Here is a 20,271-nt window from a genome sequence, read left to right as displayed (position 1 = left end):
CAATTGCTTCGTTCAAATGTAGAAGCAATTTTCACCTGTCAAACCTTGATGGGTCATTTTCCATTGTCATTAATAAAAAAAGAATTAAATATATTTTAAATTTAGATGCATTCTGGCCTGCGAAATTCATGTGGTATCAGGTGCCACCCTCGAGTAACATTGGACACCACTCCTTTAATTAAATATATTTCAATAACCTTAAATTATTTGAAATTCTTTCTCCATCCAAGAAAAATGCATTTTTTTAAAAGAAAGAACAGAAAAAAATATTTCTGACATAGATATCAAATAATTTATTTTTACAGATATAAATTAATTTTAACATATTTACATATTCCTCTGACAATGTGCATATGCTATCATAATTCCATAAATAAATTTAGATAAATTCAATTCCTTCAAATTTATAAGAACCGATTTCTGTTTCTGGCATCCAAATGTCACCTGTGATAGTAAATATTGTTACAAATGTTGCTATATGTCCTTCATTCTCTTCTGACTTCAGAGCAATCACAACTGAATCTAAAGTATCTGGCACAAATTTAAAAGTTGAAAATCCATGTGTTGGTACCAGGGGTCCAATATTGGTAAGAGTTATCTGTGTAAAATCTTCATTTGAGCGTAATAACATGTTAGTCCCCTTCTTTTCATCTTCCTTGTCATTGTAGGCTTGGGCACTGGCACGTCGAGGAAGAAAAAACCACTCTTTGTGAACTTCGCTCCATACTACTGCTTCATGAATCATATAACCTATAAAACGTTTTTGGATGGAATTAAATGAAAGGACATATTGTAGAACATAGCATTAAAAGGGAAACTAGAACCCTAGTGTGGATAAATGAATTTCAACAGAATTTTAAAGGTTCTGAAAGACATGTGCAAAAACTATTAAAAATATTAATTTCATGACTATGATGAAGGAAAAAGAGCAGATGTAAACAGAAATATTTATTCTTACTAGGTAAACTCAACAGAGAGAAAAGGCAGCTTGCATTTTTTTAAACAGGGTATTTCAAAATGAATAGCAGCGTTTTAAAATGTTATAATATTTATTACACCAAACTTACAGCCACAAGTGATATATCAAATGAAAAAGAAACTCAAACAGGTTTTTGTTTGTTGGCATCAGTGCTCATGCGCGTGGAATGTTTCTGCTGCAATCCACTAGAAAGCGCTTGTAGCAAAGATGGCAACTAAAGAACAGAAAGAGTTTTGTGTTTTACAGAAAACTTCATCTTTCAGTAAGATGGTGCGCCGCTTCACTGGCATAATGAGGTACGCAATTGGCTTAACCTAACTGTACCCGACCGCTGGATTGGCCGTAAGGGGCCTAATGACAGGACTTGTTTCCCATGGCTTCCACGGTCACCCAACCTAACGCCGTGTGATTTCTTTGGGGGTTTATTAAGGACCGTGTGTATGTGCCTCCACTGCCAGCCGACCTTCCCGAATTAAGGAACAGGATTGAAACAGCTGTTGCAGCAATTACTAATGAGACACTCATCAAAGTTTGGGAAGAACTGGAATATCGTCTTGACGTGTGCCGAGTGACGAATGGTGCTCACATTGAACACTTGTAGGCTATTATGTAAAACTGTTTGAGTTTCTCTTTCATTTGATATATCACTTGTGGCTGTAAGTTTGGTGTAATAAATATTATAATATGTTAAAACCCCGCTATTCATTTTGAAACACCCTGTATAATAAATAACGAATGAGGAGTAATTTATCAAAAGGGAGCAAATCCACTTTTTAGGAAAACTCACTTTATGACATTTTCTATGTCTTTAAGAAGTCCAAGTGGAGCAAATCCTAGTTTATTTAAAAGTAAAGTTTTACTTTTTGATCAAAAAGTCTCTACAGTTTCCATTTTGAACAAAAGGGATCCTGAATGTATCTGCAGTACAAAAACATTTTGATTCAAAAGAACACATGAGGCAGTGAGAAGAAAAAGGGATGCATAAGTGGCAAAATTAAAAATTTGGAGATAACCAGTACAAATGGTGGGTGAACCTCTCCTCTGTCTTGGGGCAAGAGATAGTACTAGTAGCCCTGGCAGGTGCTGTGATACAGCATGATTTAGAAAAAACTTTTAATGAAAGCCTACCTAGGAATTCATCTTTAAACGCGTTTTACTCAAAACTTGAAAATCACTTACATCACTTTGCTTCTCACTGCCTCACATGTCCAAAATCTCCAAACATCAATCCACTAAGTTTATAAAATAAATACATTTGTGCATAAAATGAAATAAGAAATAACAACATCAAATTGCAGAATACTGCAGACACTTGTTTCAGCGAAACAAGGAATGCCTATTTGATGTTATTTCTTACTTTACATTAATCTACTACCTTTAAGTTAAGGTACTTCGACATTAGAATATAAAGTGGTGAAATATTACGGTTTTGGTGAAATTGGAACTCTCAACACACAGGTTTTGATTCAAAGGGGCACATATACAAAATTAAGATGGCAATATCTCTGGGTCTTTTTTATAAGAACATTTCTTACTCTGGGACATAATCTGCTATGCTAATGCTAACAATTCTGTATCCGGGAAAAATAATAACTATTTTGCTGTTATCTTGATTCATTTTTCCACCTCCTGAACAGTTTTTGGAAAATGGGTATGTTCTCTTTTGATAAATTAAACCTCAAATACCTAAATGATATTTTCCTGCTTCAACAGTCAATGTATTTATTCATGACTAGCCGCCTGCAGCAACCAGCTGGTTCGCCTTCTTACGCCATTCTGTGCAAGCAGACACCTACGGCGGCTGTGTGGCTAACTTGTCATTTACCATTTTACTTCAAGTTTGCAGCAGTGTTAATCAATCCATCTCTATCTTTTTTTTGTGCCATTCACATTTTTACACCAAGATTGCCGCCTTCGGCGGCTATCTACCTTTATGATATTTCTCTAAATTTTCTTATACATCTCTATTTATTTTAACCTTCCCGACCATTTCCTAATAAAAACAAAGATCACTTTAAAAACCACTTCTTTTATTTAAGTAGAGCAAAAAAAGCTCAAATTCCCCGTAGTGTGCAAAAAGTAGCATTTGACAAAGATAAAAAAATCTCACTGTTTTCATTGAATTAAATGAGCACAACTACGAAATGTAACGTAATATAGATGCAGTAAAAGGTCCAGCTTGGCGGGGGGGGGGGGGATGGAAAATGAAGCAATCCCTAAGTAAAACAAAAGAGGAAAGAAAAAAAGCAAGCGCTGCAGGAAAAACACATGGTCATTACGTCATAAAATGTAGAAGTAATCTATATAGTAAAAAAAAAAAAAGATTAACATTGCTTGCGTTTAAGATTCCATCCTAAATATCGAATCGAAATCCAAGTAGTGACGTCACAAGCAAAAAAGATTGAAGAATGCTTTTTTCGACCGATGCGTGAAAAGACAATGTGTTTCAGCATTTAAAAAATTGTAAAAAAAAACTTAAGTATTTTTAAGAACTTTTTTCTTCTGAAGAGGGCGAAATGTTTTTACTATTAACAACTTAAATTTTAGAAATGAGGCTTCGATACTTCTCACAGGATGATATTAGAAAAAAAAAAAACGGGAAAAAATGCAAATTAAAGGTTTTTTCAAAAATTCGTAAAAAAAATACAAAAAATGCTCTATTTTCAAATTTTTTTCATTCATCATATTTAAAATTAAATTTTCTACACCATAGTGCAAAAAATATTTGTGTGGTGCGATTGGTTCGGGGACTGTGAGGTAAAAAGTGCAAAAAAAACACAAAATATTAAATAACTTTTTTCTAATTAAAATATCAAAAATCGAAGCCCGAGGTGCAAATCTTCGGCAAAAACAGCACCTGTATACCAAATTTCATCTTTCTAGGCCTTACCGTTTTCCCGGGAAGCGCGCCACAAACACACAAACATCTTATTTTATTATATGTATAGATTTATCATAAAAGATACATACACATTAAAAAGAAAAATAAATAGATTATGTAATACTTTAATTTTAGTTTTTTAATTTTTGGAAGACCTAGCTTGCTGCCATTGTATGATAAACAAAGAAAACTAGATGAATAAAAGATTCTGGATAGATTTAAATAAAAGCTGGATATCAAGATTTTATTGCCTTTGACCTTTTCTGCACTAAAAGTTCTGTTTGTTGACCAGAGGAAGAAGTGACTATTGAATAAGGATTTGTCAACCCCTATTTTTCGGAAGAAATCTTTTATGCAGGGTGCCCTATAATTAAGGATGATTGACAAGAAACGTTTTACTGCATTTACAGTAAATTCTCGATTATCTCGAAATTGGGCAGCAAAAGTTCCGTGGATAATAAAAATCGCGGATAAATGGCAAAAAGGCTAAAATGAGAGATAAATAAGGTAAAAAAAAATTCCTTCCTCAAAAACTTAGCTGTATTGATGCATAATACTTTCTTCAAACAGTGAAAATATATACAGTACATTAAAAATGTTTTGTATTTTTGCAAAACAAAATTTAATATCAATAAAGAACAAGTGCATGTATGATGAAGAAAGCAATCTTTACTAGTAATAAAGCTGAAAGTCTCTCTGTCCGGATCTCTCTCTGTCTGTCAGGATCTCTCTCTCTGTCCGGATCTCTGTGACACGCATAGCGCCTAGACCATTCGACCGATTTTCATGAAATTTGTTAAAAAGTTAGTTTGGTGCATGGGGGTGTGCACCTTGAAGAGATTTTTTGAAAATTCGATGTGGTTCTTTTTCTATTCCAATTTTAAGAACAAAATTATCATAAGATGGACGAGTAAATTACAAAATTATTATAACGTGGAACCGTAACATGGGCACAAGCCAATTGGCGAGAAAATTCACCATATATTATTTGTAAATATACAGGCGAACCAAAAGACCTTAAAATTTTCTATTACGGGCACAGCTGTGCGGGTACCACCAGTTACTAATAATAAAGCTGAAAGCCTCTCTGTCTGTCAGGATCATAGCGCCTAGACCGTTTGGCCGATTTTCATGAAATTTGGCAAAAGTTAGTTTGCAGCATGGGGGTGTGCACCTCGAAGCAATGTTTCGAAAATTCGATTTTGTTCTTTATCTATACCAATTTTAAGAAAATTTTCCGGGCAAATTATCACAACGTGGAATAGTAAATTATGAAATCATCATAACGTGGAACCGTAGCATGGGTGAGCCATTCAACATAGCAAATTGGCAAAAAATTCATCATCCATTATTTGTTAATCTACAGGTGAACCAAATGACCTTTTAATTTTCTACTACGGGCAAAGCTGTGCGGGTGAGTGCCACTAGTAAATAAATAAAACAAAAACAACCGAGTTTATTTACAATCTTTCTTCAAAAAAAAAAAAAACCCATTGGTATTTGCTTTTTACTGCGAAAAGAGACGTTCCTGATTGTTAAATGACTTGCAGATACTTTGCTCGCAGATAATCGGAAGTTTACTGCAGTTGTAGTTTAAATAATAATGATGACAATGTACAGACATTACTCAACGTAGGACAGATTTTTTTTTTTTTTTTTGTGAATCTGCCAGCCATGTAATTGAATTGTTTAGTATACATACCAGGAAACTCTATGTGTGCTGTTTTTCTAAGTGAAAGGTAATTTTGGCGCCAATCTTTGTGTTCAACTTGACCAAGTGGACTCACTACTTTTACCCATTGTGGATTGTTATTCAAAAACTTTCCTGTGGAAGAGGTCCATTCTTTACCCAATCCTCCAACATAAAGTTCTTGATTTTTCACAGTAGCCCATTCACTTTTGAAACCTAAAAATATCAAATTTTTAACATTAACAAAAGTTTTAACATGCTGTATGATGTTGAACAGATGAACCAGAAGTTTTGCATTTTATTGATTTTGACATGATTATATACATCAGTTTACACATCAATCACTTTTTCAAGACACTCAACAATGATTGGAATTGAGACATTAATTAATTAGTAAACGTTAAAATGGATTCTCAACAGGCTAACAGTGGTCTGTGAACAAATTTTGCCGGTCCTCTTTTTCCTATATATTTACGGAAAAATACTCTTACCCAACAAAGGATAATAGCATTGAAAGCTATATTTCATTACTTGTGAATTTGCATTTTATAATTTTCTGCAATTTTCTTCCGAAGTTTATTTTTTTAATAATCGCCATGATTACTTATCTGTGCTAATAAATGTTATTGTAAGTAAATCATAATATAAATTCTACAAATAATGTACATAAAATTCTCCAATATCAAGTTGAGGTGGGTTTTATTATCATTTTTTTTAAAGAAAGAGAGCATACATTGCAGGGGCGGATACAGAAACCATTTCAGGGGATGTCATGCTGAAGAATGACCCCCCCTCCCCCCCCCCCGAATGAACCTACGGTTTTGGGTACGAAAAATTTCTGAAACTGCTTGGAGGTCACCAGAAAGCAAAAAAAAAAAAAAAAAAAAAAAAAAAAAAAAATCGGCCAGGAATCTGACACCTAATTGGATAAAAATGTTGCAAATTAATTTCATAAGCAATGAAACAAAGTAGTAATTAAAATATTTACTTTCAAAATAATTAATGAATTGAAAAGATACTGTAATCCTTTATGTTTTATTCATAAAGTGGTTGAACAGAATGTGAATCGATACTGTTGTCATCTGTTTAGGGGAGGGTCATGACCCCCATGACCCTCCACTTGTATCCGCCACTGATACATTGATAGTATGGGATAACAGCAAGTTTTTTATAGAGTGGCATATCATGACATGCAGTTTTTGGCATGGGCTAGTAAAAGAGACGTGGATTTGGTACTGTCAGGTCAAAGGTGCCTCCATGACTGATCTGTCATGATCGCAAAGTCCTTAAAGTTACCATCACAAATAAAAAAACTTGAGTTTAGGAGCTGCTCAGCTCCTGATATGAATCATGATGATTGACCACCTATGATTCCACCTATTGTGTAGTACTTGTCTGAACTGAGGTAAGATTTTCACCCTCATACTGTTTGTTTGAAAAGGAGGATGCTCATTTGGCTTTAAATTAAGAAGTAAATTTTACTTGGGTTCCATGATATGAGCTGTATTGATTTACTGAAGTATCCCCCAAAAAGTACATTGAGTACTACTTATCTCCCCACACCCTGAAAAACAAAGTTGTTTTTCATTTTTTCCAAGTTTTTTTTTGTTAGAGTTAAGAAAGAGTTTAAATCTTAAGAACTCTAACCAATCTCTAACTTTCTGCCTAATATTTATTACACATAGATATTATCTCACCTTTGGTAGTTCTTCCATTTCCATCAGTGAGTAAAATCCAGGGTATTGCTTTATTTTCAGAAATTTCATATATAACTCCGGTACGATCATCAAATGATAATAATTTTCCATTGAAAACAACCAATTCTGACAGTTCCATTCCTCGTCCAGCTTGAGATAATGTAGACTTTAGTTTAATAATGTCTTTATCCCATTCTATATTAACATATTTTCTAGTTATATCAATCGTAAAATATCCTTTTTTTAAATAACTGAACCATGTAAAGTTATTTTCTTTATCTTTTGAATCAGTGTCCAAGTCTGATATCACAGCAATTCTATAGCGAAGTCCTTTGGGTGTAGTGGCAGGAGGAGTTAATGGGTATGTTGAATTGTACAACCACTGTCGTTTTTTAACATCAACTATATGTTGATGACCATGTTCATCATGGCGATGTATATCACTGACTAACTGTTGATGTTTTGTATATGGCAACAAAGTATACAGAAGAATTAGGAAAGACACACCAATTATTGCAACACCAACCACAAATTGAGTTTGAAATCTGAGAGTGGAATTTCCAACTCTATAGGCTGTTGGCATTCGGACAGCTTGCCTCCAATCTTGTAGTGATTGATGCATGACTTGAATTTGTAGTTACTGTTCTTCACATTTCACCCAAGAAATCGCATTCCATTCATCCTGTAAAAAAATATTTCTGGAATAATAAAAATTGTAAAACTATGCAATTATCAAAAGAAAAATTACTCAGTAAATAACTTCTTTCATTTTTTAAATAAATATCAATGAAGCCAAGACATGCTTCTTACATTTATATTTGGCATAGTCCCGAACCATTATTGTAGATAAATTTATCATTTTATTAGGGGGTATCTAGAAATAGATTTGGAAACTGAACATAAGTTTAGAGCTACTGGGTGTTTTAAAACACCCAGCAACATAAAATATCTGACAAGCCTACTATTGCTCAAGTAAAACATTGCAAGCATAAAACTTTGAGGTATTTTTCAGTTACTTTATTTTTTGAAATTTTAAATCCAAATTCTTTCTTACTGATTTTAGCTGTTGAAAAATAAGCAAATTTGGAAATAAAATACAAAACACCAATTTGTTCCTGTTCAAGTCAAGCATGCGATTGATGCACAATTTTTTGTCTACATCTAGTCTATCTTTCCTGTGAATGAAGTTTAACTAAATACTTGAATTCTCATGTCTAGTTAACAGAATGTAATTTTAAGAATACAATGCTTGACATAGAAAATGCAACACAAAGAAGGAGTGTTCAGAAATTTATGCAAATTTTAGAGTAGACGTACATCACCGAGTTATGTAAATGATGTGAAATGCGTAGCTCTCCGATGCACGTGAAGTAAGATATAAGGGAAAGAACTTGCAGAATGGGCAATATTTGTGTCGTTATTTCTGACTGGAGAATTATCAAAGAAATTTTGTTCTTGTCTTTGAGGATACGTGTAACACGAGAGAATGCCAGGCCACCGTAAATGAAGGTACTTCCAGCTAATAGATGATTTTACGAGGGGTAAGGTGATCGGAATAAGAAGGGGAGGTTGGTCCTTACGTCAAATCGCAGCTGATACCCACATGGATGCGAGCACGGTGCATCGGCTGTGCCGAAGATGGTGGGAACAACGAAATGTGACAAGATTGTGGGGTGCAGGAGCAGCCAGAATGACGTCAGAACGCGTGGATCAACGCATCCACCGACAAGCTGTAGCAGACCCACAAGTCACTTGTTCCTCGATTCTGCAGCAGGTGCAAGATACCCTGAATGTTCCCGTGCCAACCAGAACCATTTCCCGTCTTTTGGTCGCACGTGGTCTGCAATCACAGCATCCGCTAAGAAGACTGCTATTGATCCCACAACATAGACCAGCAACGTTTAGCATGGTGCCGGACTAGAGCAACATGGATGATAGAATGGCGAAATGTCGTGTTCTCAGATGAATCTTGCTTTTGTTTACCAGTGATAGTCGCCACATACGAGTGTGGCGTCAACATGGAGGCATCTAATCCGGCAGTAACTGGAACGTCCCACCACATGACAACGTAGCATAATGGTTTGGGGCGCAATTGCGAACACCATATGTCACTCTAGTTTGCATTCAGGGCACTATGATGACGGCCCAACGATACTTAGATAATGTGCTACGGCCGGAGGCAATCCCTTACCTTCAAGGGCTTCCTAATGCAATTCTTCAGCAGGATATGGGACGGGGGGGGGGGGGGGGGTGCTACCTCCCCCAGTTTTTTAGAAGTAGGGCCGCCAATTTCATTTTAATGATGCAACAAACAAAGAAAAAGGCAAACTTTTCGTTGTTTAAAAAATTAAAATAGTAATTATAAATGAACAATTGAAATAGCTTTGTCACATACATGCATGATAGCTTGTATCTCTGTAAACTAATCTTCTGAAAAATTTATTTGACATAATATGACCAATTGTTCTTTGCATAGAGTAATAAAAAAATTGCTTTACAAATGAAAGAATAAGAACAAGTCTCTATCATGTATGTGACATATAAATTTGATGTCTTCCATGGACATTGATTTACCAAAAATTAATTCAATGAGTGTCAATTTTTAAAGTGTTATTTAATGCGTAACAACATGCTAATATTAGTTTACAGTATTAAAAAGATTTAAAAAAATCATCAAGTTTAATTATTTTTTAAAGATGAAAGTTGAAAACCTGAAATCATTTTTAAGAAACCAAATTTGAAGCATTCACTTTAAAGCTTAAATATTTTTGTACATAAATAAAAACAACATCATTGGAAAGAGCATGTTTTTGACATACAAAAATGATTGTTACCCATTAAAAAAAAAGAAATTTTTTTTCTCTGGTTTCATTTTTCGTGGAACGGCCTATTGGGAGTTCGTTTAAGCTTCACAGGTCCTTTCTACTTGCAAATACTCTTTGCAGCATCTACCCTTAGACAATTTCTGGAAAAATGTGTAGTTGGTTGGCCAGCTTGCAACCATGACTAAAATACTCAGATTTCTCGCCCCTATAAGTACATCAATTTTCTCCTGCTAAACCAATGAAAAATTGCAACAACTTAACCATGACCAATTTCGTTCTTTAAAATTTGCAGATGAAATTTATATTAATAGAGCTATTTTGGGGTTAAACTAAACTTTGATAGTTAACTTAGGTAAATTTAGTGCAAGTGCACCAGTTGGTGCAAATAATGCTTGAGGTTGATCCACTATCAACAAATGAGGGAGGTGCATTTTGTATATCAAAACAAAGCGTATTCTAAAGCTTTTGAGCTGTTCCTACGCTGCTAAAAAAAATAAAGAAAACATGATAAAGGGTTTCATTAGTTTAAATATTCTCAAAATATAATTTAAAACAAAAGTTATTTTGTAAAAATTTAGTCGTAATAACATTTTGATACAGTAGATAATATCGTAATGTTGTACCTGCTAATTTTAAATTATGCTACCGTATATACTCGTGTATAAGTCGATCTTGCGTATAAGTCAACCCCTGTACTTTTAAGAGAAAAACCAGGAAAAAATCGAAAACCCGCGTATAAGTCGAGTTTCTACTTTTAGAATAAATGGGAGCGTTTTGTCGCTAATTTTGGATTTAAACGTTATAAAAAGGAGAAAAATGAAATGTAATAAATATTTTTATGTTAAAAAAGTGATTTTAGTATCAAAAGGGTGCACTTTTGTGATCGCGATTTTTGTAGAGAGTTCGATATCGCTGTTACGATCTTTTTTTTACTGGTTGCTTTTATTTTGATTTTATATCAATAAAATTTTATGTTGTAGCTATAAAAATTATAATTATATATTATTACTATATTAGATCTAACAACATACACACAAAACTCAAAATACAAATTTTCAATTCAACAGTTAGAGCAATCCTACTCTATGGCAGCAATACACGGAAGCTAACTAGGCAGCAAGAAAAAGAGCTTGATGCCTTTCAAATTAAAAGCCTGATAAAAATATTAAACATATACTAGCCAAATAAAATATTGAATTCAGACCTGTACAAATGTACAAATTGCCAGCTGATAACCACACTGATTAAAAAGCACACATGGTCATGAATAGGACATGTTCTCAGAATGCAGGCAATAGACCCTACAAAAACTGCTCTTACATTGACCCCTGATGGCAAGAAAAAACGCGAGCATCCAAAACTAACCTGGCGTCAGATGGCCATACAAGAAAAAAATGCCTTTGGTTGACCAAGCTGGGGGAGTGCCAGCGAGGCGGCATTAAACCATTTGGGACGGAATGCCACGCTAGTGTCCTCATGCGCCACTAGGCGTTAAGAGAATCAAGTCAAGTCATAATATATATATTTTTTTAAAAAAGAGCAGTATTTCGGTACTATCAGGAAAATTTGTGAATATGCCGATTCCCGCAATTTTCGCGTAGTTGGCCGTTAACTGTAATTATTTATTCTTTTATTTCATAGTCAGACTATGTAAAATCATAGCAGAGTCTCTTTCTACTTACTTCTTTAGCATCTGCTTAAAAGAGATGGACTAAATTCGGGAAAATTTTCACATTTTCTAAAGTTTTTTCTAAGAAAAAATCAGGGAAAATTTTCGGAAATTCTGACTTGGTGTATAAATCAACCCTTAACTTTAAACATCATTCTTTGCAATAAATTTCTCGACTTATACGCGAGTAAATGGGGTATATTGAATGTTTTTCAAAATTATCTTAAATTTCACAGTTTAAATTATCTTTTTAATTTAAGTTATCTTAAGTCAAACAGTATTCAAACCACACATCAGGGCCGATCCTAGCAGGTGTGCAGCATGTGCACCGCACAAGGGCGGCCAAAGCAAGGGGCGGCTGCAGGCTGCATCATATAGTTATTTTAATAAAGCTAAATTCCTCAAGAATTTTTCACTAGATAACTTATAATAAGTCAAATAAATATGCTGAATTTTAAATGTTCAATTATCAAAGTAAGTGCTGATTTCCCGACAGCATAGCACATTTTAAGAAAAATAGATTGTTAGGAAACATTGTGTTGGTTCATTGTCCATTAATATCTACTCTTTACACACATGCTTTATTTGGTTGCAAAATTTGTGACAGAACGGGTAATCAGGCATGGATACAGGGGAGGCGAAATGAGAGAAATGGCACTCTCCTGAAGCTTGAAAGGGGTGCCTTCTAAAAGGAGCACTCAGGGCCCAGGACGGTCATTAATGTTTGCCTCCCAAGCTTTTATAGACCTAAACAATGAAGATACATTTTATATATTATATTTTAAAAAAGCTATACTGATTAGATACTCTCACAAGCATTTTCAAAAAACAATTTCTGTTTTCCACAATCACAGATGCCTGGAGAGACAGTGGAAAATTGCGACTCCCCTGAGAGTCAAACATATATGAATGACGAACTAAAATTTTGTAATTTTCCCCCTTTACAGCATTTTTTTCGAATTAAAATCACGAATGAACTGCCCGGTTTCAGATCAGGACTCTTGCCCCGGGTAATAAATTTAAGAGTAGCTCCAAAACGAAGATCCAAAAGGATGCCATGACCTCCTTGACGAGACTAAAGAAGGCTAAAAATTGCGTTTTTAGGACTTTAATTTCGGAAATATTTTGCTGTTTGAACCACTGATCTTAAGGACCCAATTGAATCTCCGATTCACCCCTTCCACCTTAACTTAATCAAACATAGCCTGAAAATGTTGGCTTTAAAATCCAAAATGTGTTTTCAGAGGACAGCCCTTCTTAATGTTATCAAAATTTGCTTAATGACAATTTTCGTATTTCTTTTTCGAAATGTTTGCGATGGAGGACCCCGAAATCCATTCCCAAACATTACTACCAAAGATAGTCTCAATTAGCATCTTTGGAGAGGCCCCTAATCCCACCCCTCAGTTTGAAATTGACTTCAGTTTCAAAAAACAGTTCGTGAGGGCACACTGAACCCTCGCCCGCTCTTTGTCCCATCGTCATCAAACAATGCGTAAAATACGATTTTCTAAAAAACTCTGGAGGAGAACTAACTGCCTGGCTTATGTAACTTTTTACTGGGATAGAGCATATACCCATCAATCGTCAAAGTGAGATGGACAAAAGTCTATAGTTGTGTTTTTCAGATGTTAATATCGAAAAATATCCGAAAGATCCGCCGAAGCTTCCCAGTTTTGTTAACGTCACCAAAGATAGCATAAATTGCATTTTTAGAAATATCCACTTGGGAGCTCCAAAACCCTTCCTTCCATAAAATAAATTTATAAAAATGGATTTTAGTTCCGAAAAATATTTCGGTTCGGAATATTTTCACGTTTTTCCTATCGTTTTCAAATATAGCCAAAAATGGGTTTTTGAAACAATAGTGCCGAGAAATTACCGGAGGAAAGTAGCCAGATCCCCTACCCTCACCAAAGACAGCCTAAATTTGCTTTTTAAACTTCAGTTTCGAAAACTTTCGATAGGAGGCGATTGAATCTCCCTCCCTCTAACAACGTCAACAAAGATAACCCAAAACTGCTTGTTTAAAACTTCAGTTTTGGAAAATTTTCGGTAAGAGCGCCGATCTTTCCTAAGCTACGGTCACAAAAAATAGCTTCGAATTGATATCAATTTTGAAAGAGTTTTAGGAGAGAACTCCAACATTACTTTTCTCCTGAAGTCTCGAAAAAGTTCCTAAAATTGCGATATTTGACTTCAATTTCTAAAATTTTTCCATGCACCTTGAATATACCCGATTCTTTTCTCCTTGCAACCAAACACAATCAAAGATTACTAAAACTATTTTTTGTACGCCAATTTCGATAATTTTCTGGAAGCTATCCCCCTCCCCTGATTCACCCTCCTCTGTACTTTCTCTGATGTCACCGAAGACAGACTGCCCTACTAGCAAAATTTCTTGCATCAACCTTGACAGATCTTGATATTATACTGACGGCATCAATATTGACGTGTTTCATACTGCATAAAGCTTGCATAAAGATTAAAAAGCAATATTACAATAACAACACGTATGCAACATTGCATTCATCTTAAAATATCAATATTGATATTACCTTACAATAACAACATTGCATACATGTTGACGCCGTCAAGATGATATTGATTTTATGCTGTCGCCGCCAAGGTAATTAGTACACAATAGAACAGGTGGACCTTCGTTAATACTTGCACATGAGCACAGTTCTTTCTACCCAGCGTCCCTCGCATTGCTCGCACATCTTCCTTCTTCGAACTTCGATTCAGTCGGTTCAGAGGAGCTGCACGTGGCGTTGCATTCGTTAGGCTTCGTTAAGTTGGTTGCTTAGTTGTTAGTGTGGAATAGCATTGTTTTAGGAATAATTTATGAATGACTGGTAACTGCATTTTTTTATTAATATAGTACTAAACAAGTCATATTGTAGACGATGTGCGATCAATGTTAGAAATGGTCGAAAATAACTTTTTTCGTCCCTAGAAATTGAAACAAAGGACATGAAGCCCAAAATTTCGTATTATCACTTCAATCTCACGAGTAAGATTAATTTTATTCAATGGTTATTTATGCTATTCTTTAAGGTAAATTCATGTGTTTTGTCCATGAGATATTTTCAGTGCTGACATCCATTTGGAAATGTACTTTATTGTATTTATTTACTTATTTATTATTTTGCTTTCTTTACTCTTAAATGTGTTATAAAAACTTCCGCAATAATTCCTAACTAGGTGTTATATGTCTTTATAATACAATTAGAAGCATGAATTTAAAAAATAAGCCAAGTATTATGCAAAACGAAGAAACTTTTTTTTTTAAATTAAATTGCGAGTACTATTAATACCTTTATATGAATTTCCGATCAGATGTCAGCTTTAAGAAAATATTCTTAGGCTAGAAAACTATCTTGAAGAATAACAGAAATAATTAAAGAATGAAATTTAATTCTCGACTTTAAAGTGAAAATAATACAAATAAATAAATAGATAAAACACCTTGCAAACGTGCTGATTTCATACTGTCATGTCAATGTATTCTGACATTTTCCTGTCATATCAATATGTATGGGCAGTTCTCAAAAGGTGGGAACAAAAAAGTTAACTTTGAGCAATTTCAAAAATTTTCGAATTTGACATCAATTTTGATTTTATTCTATAGTATGCATACCTAGAACACAATATATGAACATGAAAAGACAGCAGGCATTTGTAAAAATTGTTAATTAGCAAATTAAATCAGCAATCTGTAGGTAACAGATTTTGGACATTGTTTTCCTGTAGGTAACGGATTTTGGACATCATCATAACGTAAGTTTCACCATTTTTGACAATTGTTAATCTGATTTTTAACTTTTCCAATGAAAATTTTATTTACTACTTTTTAAATTTTGCAATTTAATAATAAAGAGGATATTAATGAAATACTTGAATGGCTATACATGCTGCTCCTTACATTTAATAAAGTTTTGGAATGATTTTGAAGAAATTGATGCAAGGTTAAAAAAAAGCTTGAAATTAAAAATAATACAATTGTAAAAAGTGACATCAATTTTAATAATGAATATTTTTTCTAATGTCATAAGAATTAAAATGATGTCTAAAAAAATTATTGAAGAAAGAAATTCGTATTTCTGTTTGGAGATCGTTAAATTATGTTTCCAAAAGAAAGAAGAGAAAAAGAATTCTAAAATAATAAAAGCGGAAAGAAAAAAAAATTGCTAGCGCAGGTGATAAAGTCGCCAAAACTGGTACAGCTGACGATAAACTACATTTGTCAAATTGGAATTCCCCTCTGGTAACCTTTAGCTTATCGTATACTGTGTTGTCGCCAACGGAGGTTTGCTTGGCGATTTTAGCGCAAAATGGCTTTCGGTTCGATCATAAGCAGCCATGTTTCTACTGTAATTTATGTATTGTTCAATGTGTAACATATTAATTATGCAGAATACCAATGGATTAAAGAAGATAACATTATAATAACGTTTTTTATTGAGGTTAGAAGACAGTAGATCATCAAAAATTATGAATAAATGGACAGAATTATCGGCGTCAAGATCGTAACGCCATTTGGACATCTCACATGTATGTTTTAAAAAAATTATTTTTCTTCTAAGATACTGCATAAAAGCTTATGAAAACACTTTTAAACAATTAAAAATTGATTTCGAGGCTCGATAAACACCTTTAAAATGAAAACATCATATACTTAGTTCTCAAAAAATAGCATTGTAAAGATCGTAAATTTTGGACATGCATCAAATTTCAAACTTACTATTTTCTAAAATCGTTTACAAAGTGAATAATCTGTCTTTACTTTTGTTATTTGTGTAAAATATTAACAAAAAATTATTCAGTGTAAGATTCATACCTTTAAATTTTTTTTGAAACGTATGGAAATAATTTTAAAAAATTTTTCTTTAATGGTACATTTGCTCAGTTAACGTTTTGGTATGTCCAAAATTGCGCCTTTTAGCAAAGAAAATATTTTTTAAGGGCATTTAAAGAGCATTTTTTCCATAATTTATGTCAATTCTTGTCTCTATACAGTATTATAATTTAACTCAAAAATTTTTGAGTTAATTAAAATGAAAGTTATTTGGTGTTGAAGCTTCAAAGTTGAGGTCTGTGTTTGCTCCCACCTTTTGAGAACTGCCCACATGCAATATTACAAAAGCAGGATCATCTTGCCTAGACCTTGATTTCATGCTGTCATAACAAAATCTTGATATTATCCTGTCATATCAATACGTATGCAATATTATAAAAGCAGCCTACCTTGATATTTTCCTGATATTATGCTGCATACACCTTGTCAGTCAATATTGTGGCAGCCTGCTGACAGCATAAATGGAGTAACATAACAGTATTGAGGCAGCATTAATGCAAGATGATTTTTCTTGCATGTCAACCTTTATGCAATTTTACTGAGGCAAGATATTTTGCTTACTGGGTGTACAATGCGCTTTTACGACTAGTAAATTTTGGTATCCATTACTTTCTTCAACGATATAAATTTTACCTAAGGAGTTTCTTACTATAAAATTGTTCTACCTTTTTATAAGTTCATCATTCTTGTTTTTTTTTCTTTTTAAAATTAGAACTTGATATAGAAATTTAATGAAATACTTATATAGACGTCAAAGATTAGTCAAAATATGCAAATTACTCTTGAGGGGCGGCGCATTAGATCTTTGCACAGGGGCGGCCGACACCCTAGGATCGGCCCTGCCACACATGGCGTTACTGTGATGCGAATACAGTAACCCCTCGTTATATCGCGCTTTTCGGGGGACAAAGAAAAAGAGCGATATAATGGAGGGCATTAAAAATAGTTATGTCTATTACACAAGTAAATTGGCATTCGTTCTTTTTGACATTAGTTTCTAATGGTTTCGATGTGGGTACTATCACACACACCTATTGAAATTTAAACAAGATTGAAATGTAAGTAAATTTTCACCGTCAGAAAGTTAAAATCATCAAATGGCGAATGAAGACGATCTTTCTGAGCTACCGCGAGATAAGAATGAGCATTCCAATACCCTCTTATTCCGAGTAGGTTTTCTAATCCATTTTACTTGCTGTAGAAAGGATGTGAAAAGTAAAAGAAACCAGATTGTTTCCAGGAAACTAGTTCGCTCGTCCAGATCATTATTCCCTTCTTTGATACAAATCCTGGTTTGTGCAACCAAGTACAAATCTTTTCTGTACTAAAAGAAGGGCGTATGTTCTCTTCTACATGGGCTACTATGACACTTGCTTGATGTCTCTCACTCCTTGTAAAGGCAATGTATTAATACAAAAGAAGATGTCAAGTAGTTTACAGACCATCTTAAACTGAAATATACTGTGCGGGTACGTACATTTGGATGACAGGAATTGCTGCTGCTTTTCCAGCAAATTCAGAAGAATTGCTTCCTTTTGTTCATTGACAAAATAGAGAAGAAAGAGACCTTCTCTGTGCAATACCATGTGTTTTCAGAAATGGTTTCAAACTTAAAGCAAAGTTTTTTTTCTTATTTTAGGCTTTAATATTTCGGGAGACAGAAGAAAAGAGCGATAAATCCGAATGAGCAATATAACGAGGGGCTACTGTACTACTGTTTATGCATTCACTTTTTGTCAGTGAAAATTAAATTCCCATACATAGGTATGACAAACCAATGGTTGACATAGCTGCTCATTTTAAGTTGAACTGAACAAAGCTATAGTGAAAGCTACAAGTATATATGATGTAGTGAGAAGCAAAGGGATGTAAGAGGACAGTTTCAAGTTTCGAGTAAAATGCATTTAATAAACGCATTAAGATAAGGTCCTTGTAAGTCTTTCACTGAAAAGTATTTCTAAATCATTCTGTATAACAGTGCCTACCAGGGCTACTAGCAGTGATGTTCCCATTAATTTTTCTGAGGGTATACTCCCAGTAATCCAGTACGCACAATATGTGTATGCGATCATATGCATAATATGTCATAGTATGAAAATTTTTGTAGCTTGAGCGTATGCGCTATGTGTCTAAAAAATGTTTGAGAATATACGGTGTATATGGAGCACACCCTATGGGAACATACTGGCTACTAGTACTATCTCTTACCCCAAGACACAGGAGAGAATCACCTAACATTTTTGCTATTATGTACAAATTTTTAATTTTGCAGCTTACATCCCTTTGCTTCTCACTGTTTCCTATGCACAAAAGAACAGCCAAGTAGTTGGGGGGGGGGGGGGCTGGTATGATTATCAACCTCTAACCCCTTGGATGATTGATATATATGTGCCCCTGCTATGTCGTACTGTAAAGGGGTATTTGGCACCCCCTGGAAGAAAGGACACAGTCAATGGATTGCGTTATAACATAAGAATGTCATAGTGCTAGCAATACATAACAGAAATGATCCGCTCAATATGTGAAACTAAGAATTTATGATTATGATTTAGAAAGAGAAGATCAAACATTTTATAGAAAACTTTCTTCAAACTAAGAATGCCGGGAAATTTTGGCTCATAAATATCAATTGCTCTTATATAGAAGTTTGGTAAGATCTCATTTGGAGTATGCTGTTCAGTTTTGGTCTCCTTATCTTAAGAAAGATATTATTGGAAAGGGTTCAAAGGCGGGCTACAAGGCAAATAAATGGACTTTCTCATTTAGACTATGATTCCAGGCTTAGAAGGCGAAAAATGTACAGTCTTGAGCAAAGAAGAGACCGAGGGGACATGATTCAGTTGTTTAAATTTATTAAAATGAAAGATGTTGTGGGGCTGAAGTTTAGCACTGAAAACAGGACAAGGGGTCATTGTTTTAAGCTATTTAAATCTCAGGCTAACATGGATGTTAGGAAAAATTATTATTTTAGCAGGGTAGTGGAACCTTGGAACAGTTTACCGGAAGAGGTGGTAATGAGCAAGGGAGTAGATAGTTTTAAGAGGGCCATTGATCTTCACTGGGGATTGTAAATTGACTAGGACCAGTCTAGTTGGGCCCCCAGAGCCTGTTGCTGGTCGTCACTTTTGTATTTGTATCTGTATGTTTCGAATTCGAAATAAATTTCAAAATCAATTTTTTTTTCTTTACCTGGGTTTTCTGCTTCTGATCGCCTTGCTACATTACCCATGTCATTTCTCAAATATGGTAATCAAATTTGTTTAAGGGTATTTTTCAACACACAACTTTTGGGAAAAAACAAATGTCTAAAGTTTTTTTTTAGGTTCACTCTTCAGTAGTTATTACAAAATTTAGTAATAAGAAATGGAAGAGTTTATAAAAGTACAGGCCATCAATATTAACAGCTTTTAAAAAGATTTAAGAGCAAATTATTTTCAAAAATATTATAAAATTTTTACCATACTCACATTTTTAGATTGACCTTTAGTATTATCTTAACTTCTACACGTGAAAGTAAGAAAAAAATATGATGGAAAGTTTATATTCGCTAGAAGATGAAGATTCGGTAAAAAATAAGAATACCGCAGCAATCTGTTGGAAATCATAATTGTCGGTTCCAATTTTCAGAGAGAGACCTGCTCCCACTTTTTTTTTTTACATTTAAAGGTT

The 20,271-nt window shown here is 34.1% G+C and overlaps 1 protein-coding gene across 1 annotated transcript; it reads right to left on the bottom strand.

Annotated features, from left to right (window-relative positions):
* Window positions 1-301: 301 nt before the first annotated feature.
* On the bottom strand, window positions 302-20,260 carry LOC129227016 (soluble calcium-activated nucleotidase 1-like). Its single transcript, XM_054861647.1, has 4 exons — window positions 20,070-20,260; window positions 7,248-7,929; window positions 5,563-5,766; window positions 302-750 (listed from the first exon to the last, which is right to left on the bottom strand). The coding sequence occupies exons 2-4, from the start codon at window positions 7,867-7,869 to the stop codon at window positions 380-382; spliced, it is 1,197 nt and encodes a 398-aa protein (XP_054717622.1). The 5' UTR covers window positions 7,870-7,929; window positions 20,070-20,260; the 3' UTR covers window positions 302-379.
* Between the last annotated feature and the right edge of the window lie 11 nt (window positions 20,261-20,271).

Source organism: Uloborus diversus, chromosome 7 (genome assembly GCF_026930045.1).
Source record: "Uloborus diversus isolate 005 chromosome 7, Udiv.v.3.1, whole genome shotgun sequence".
NCBI lineage: Eukaryota > Metazoa > Arthropoda > Arachnida > Araneae > Uloboridae > Uloborus > Uloborus diversus.
The sequence above is the reverse complement of the archived record's forward strand: the minus strand, read 5'-3'. Positions and strand labels throughout refer to the sequence as shown.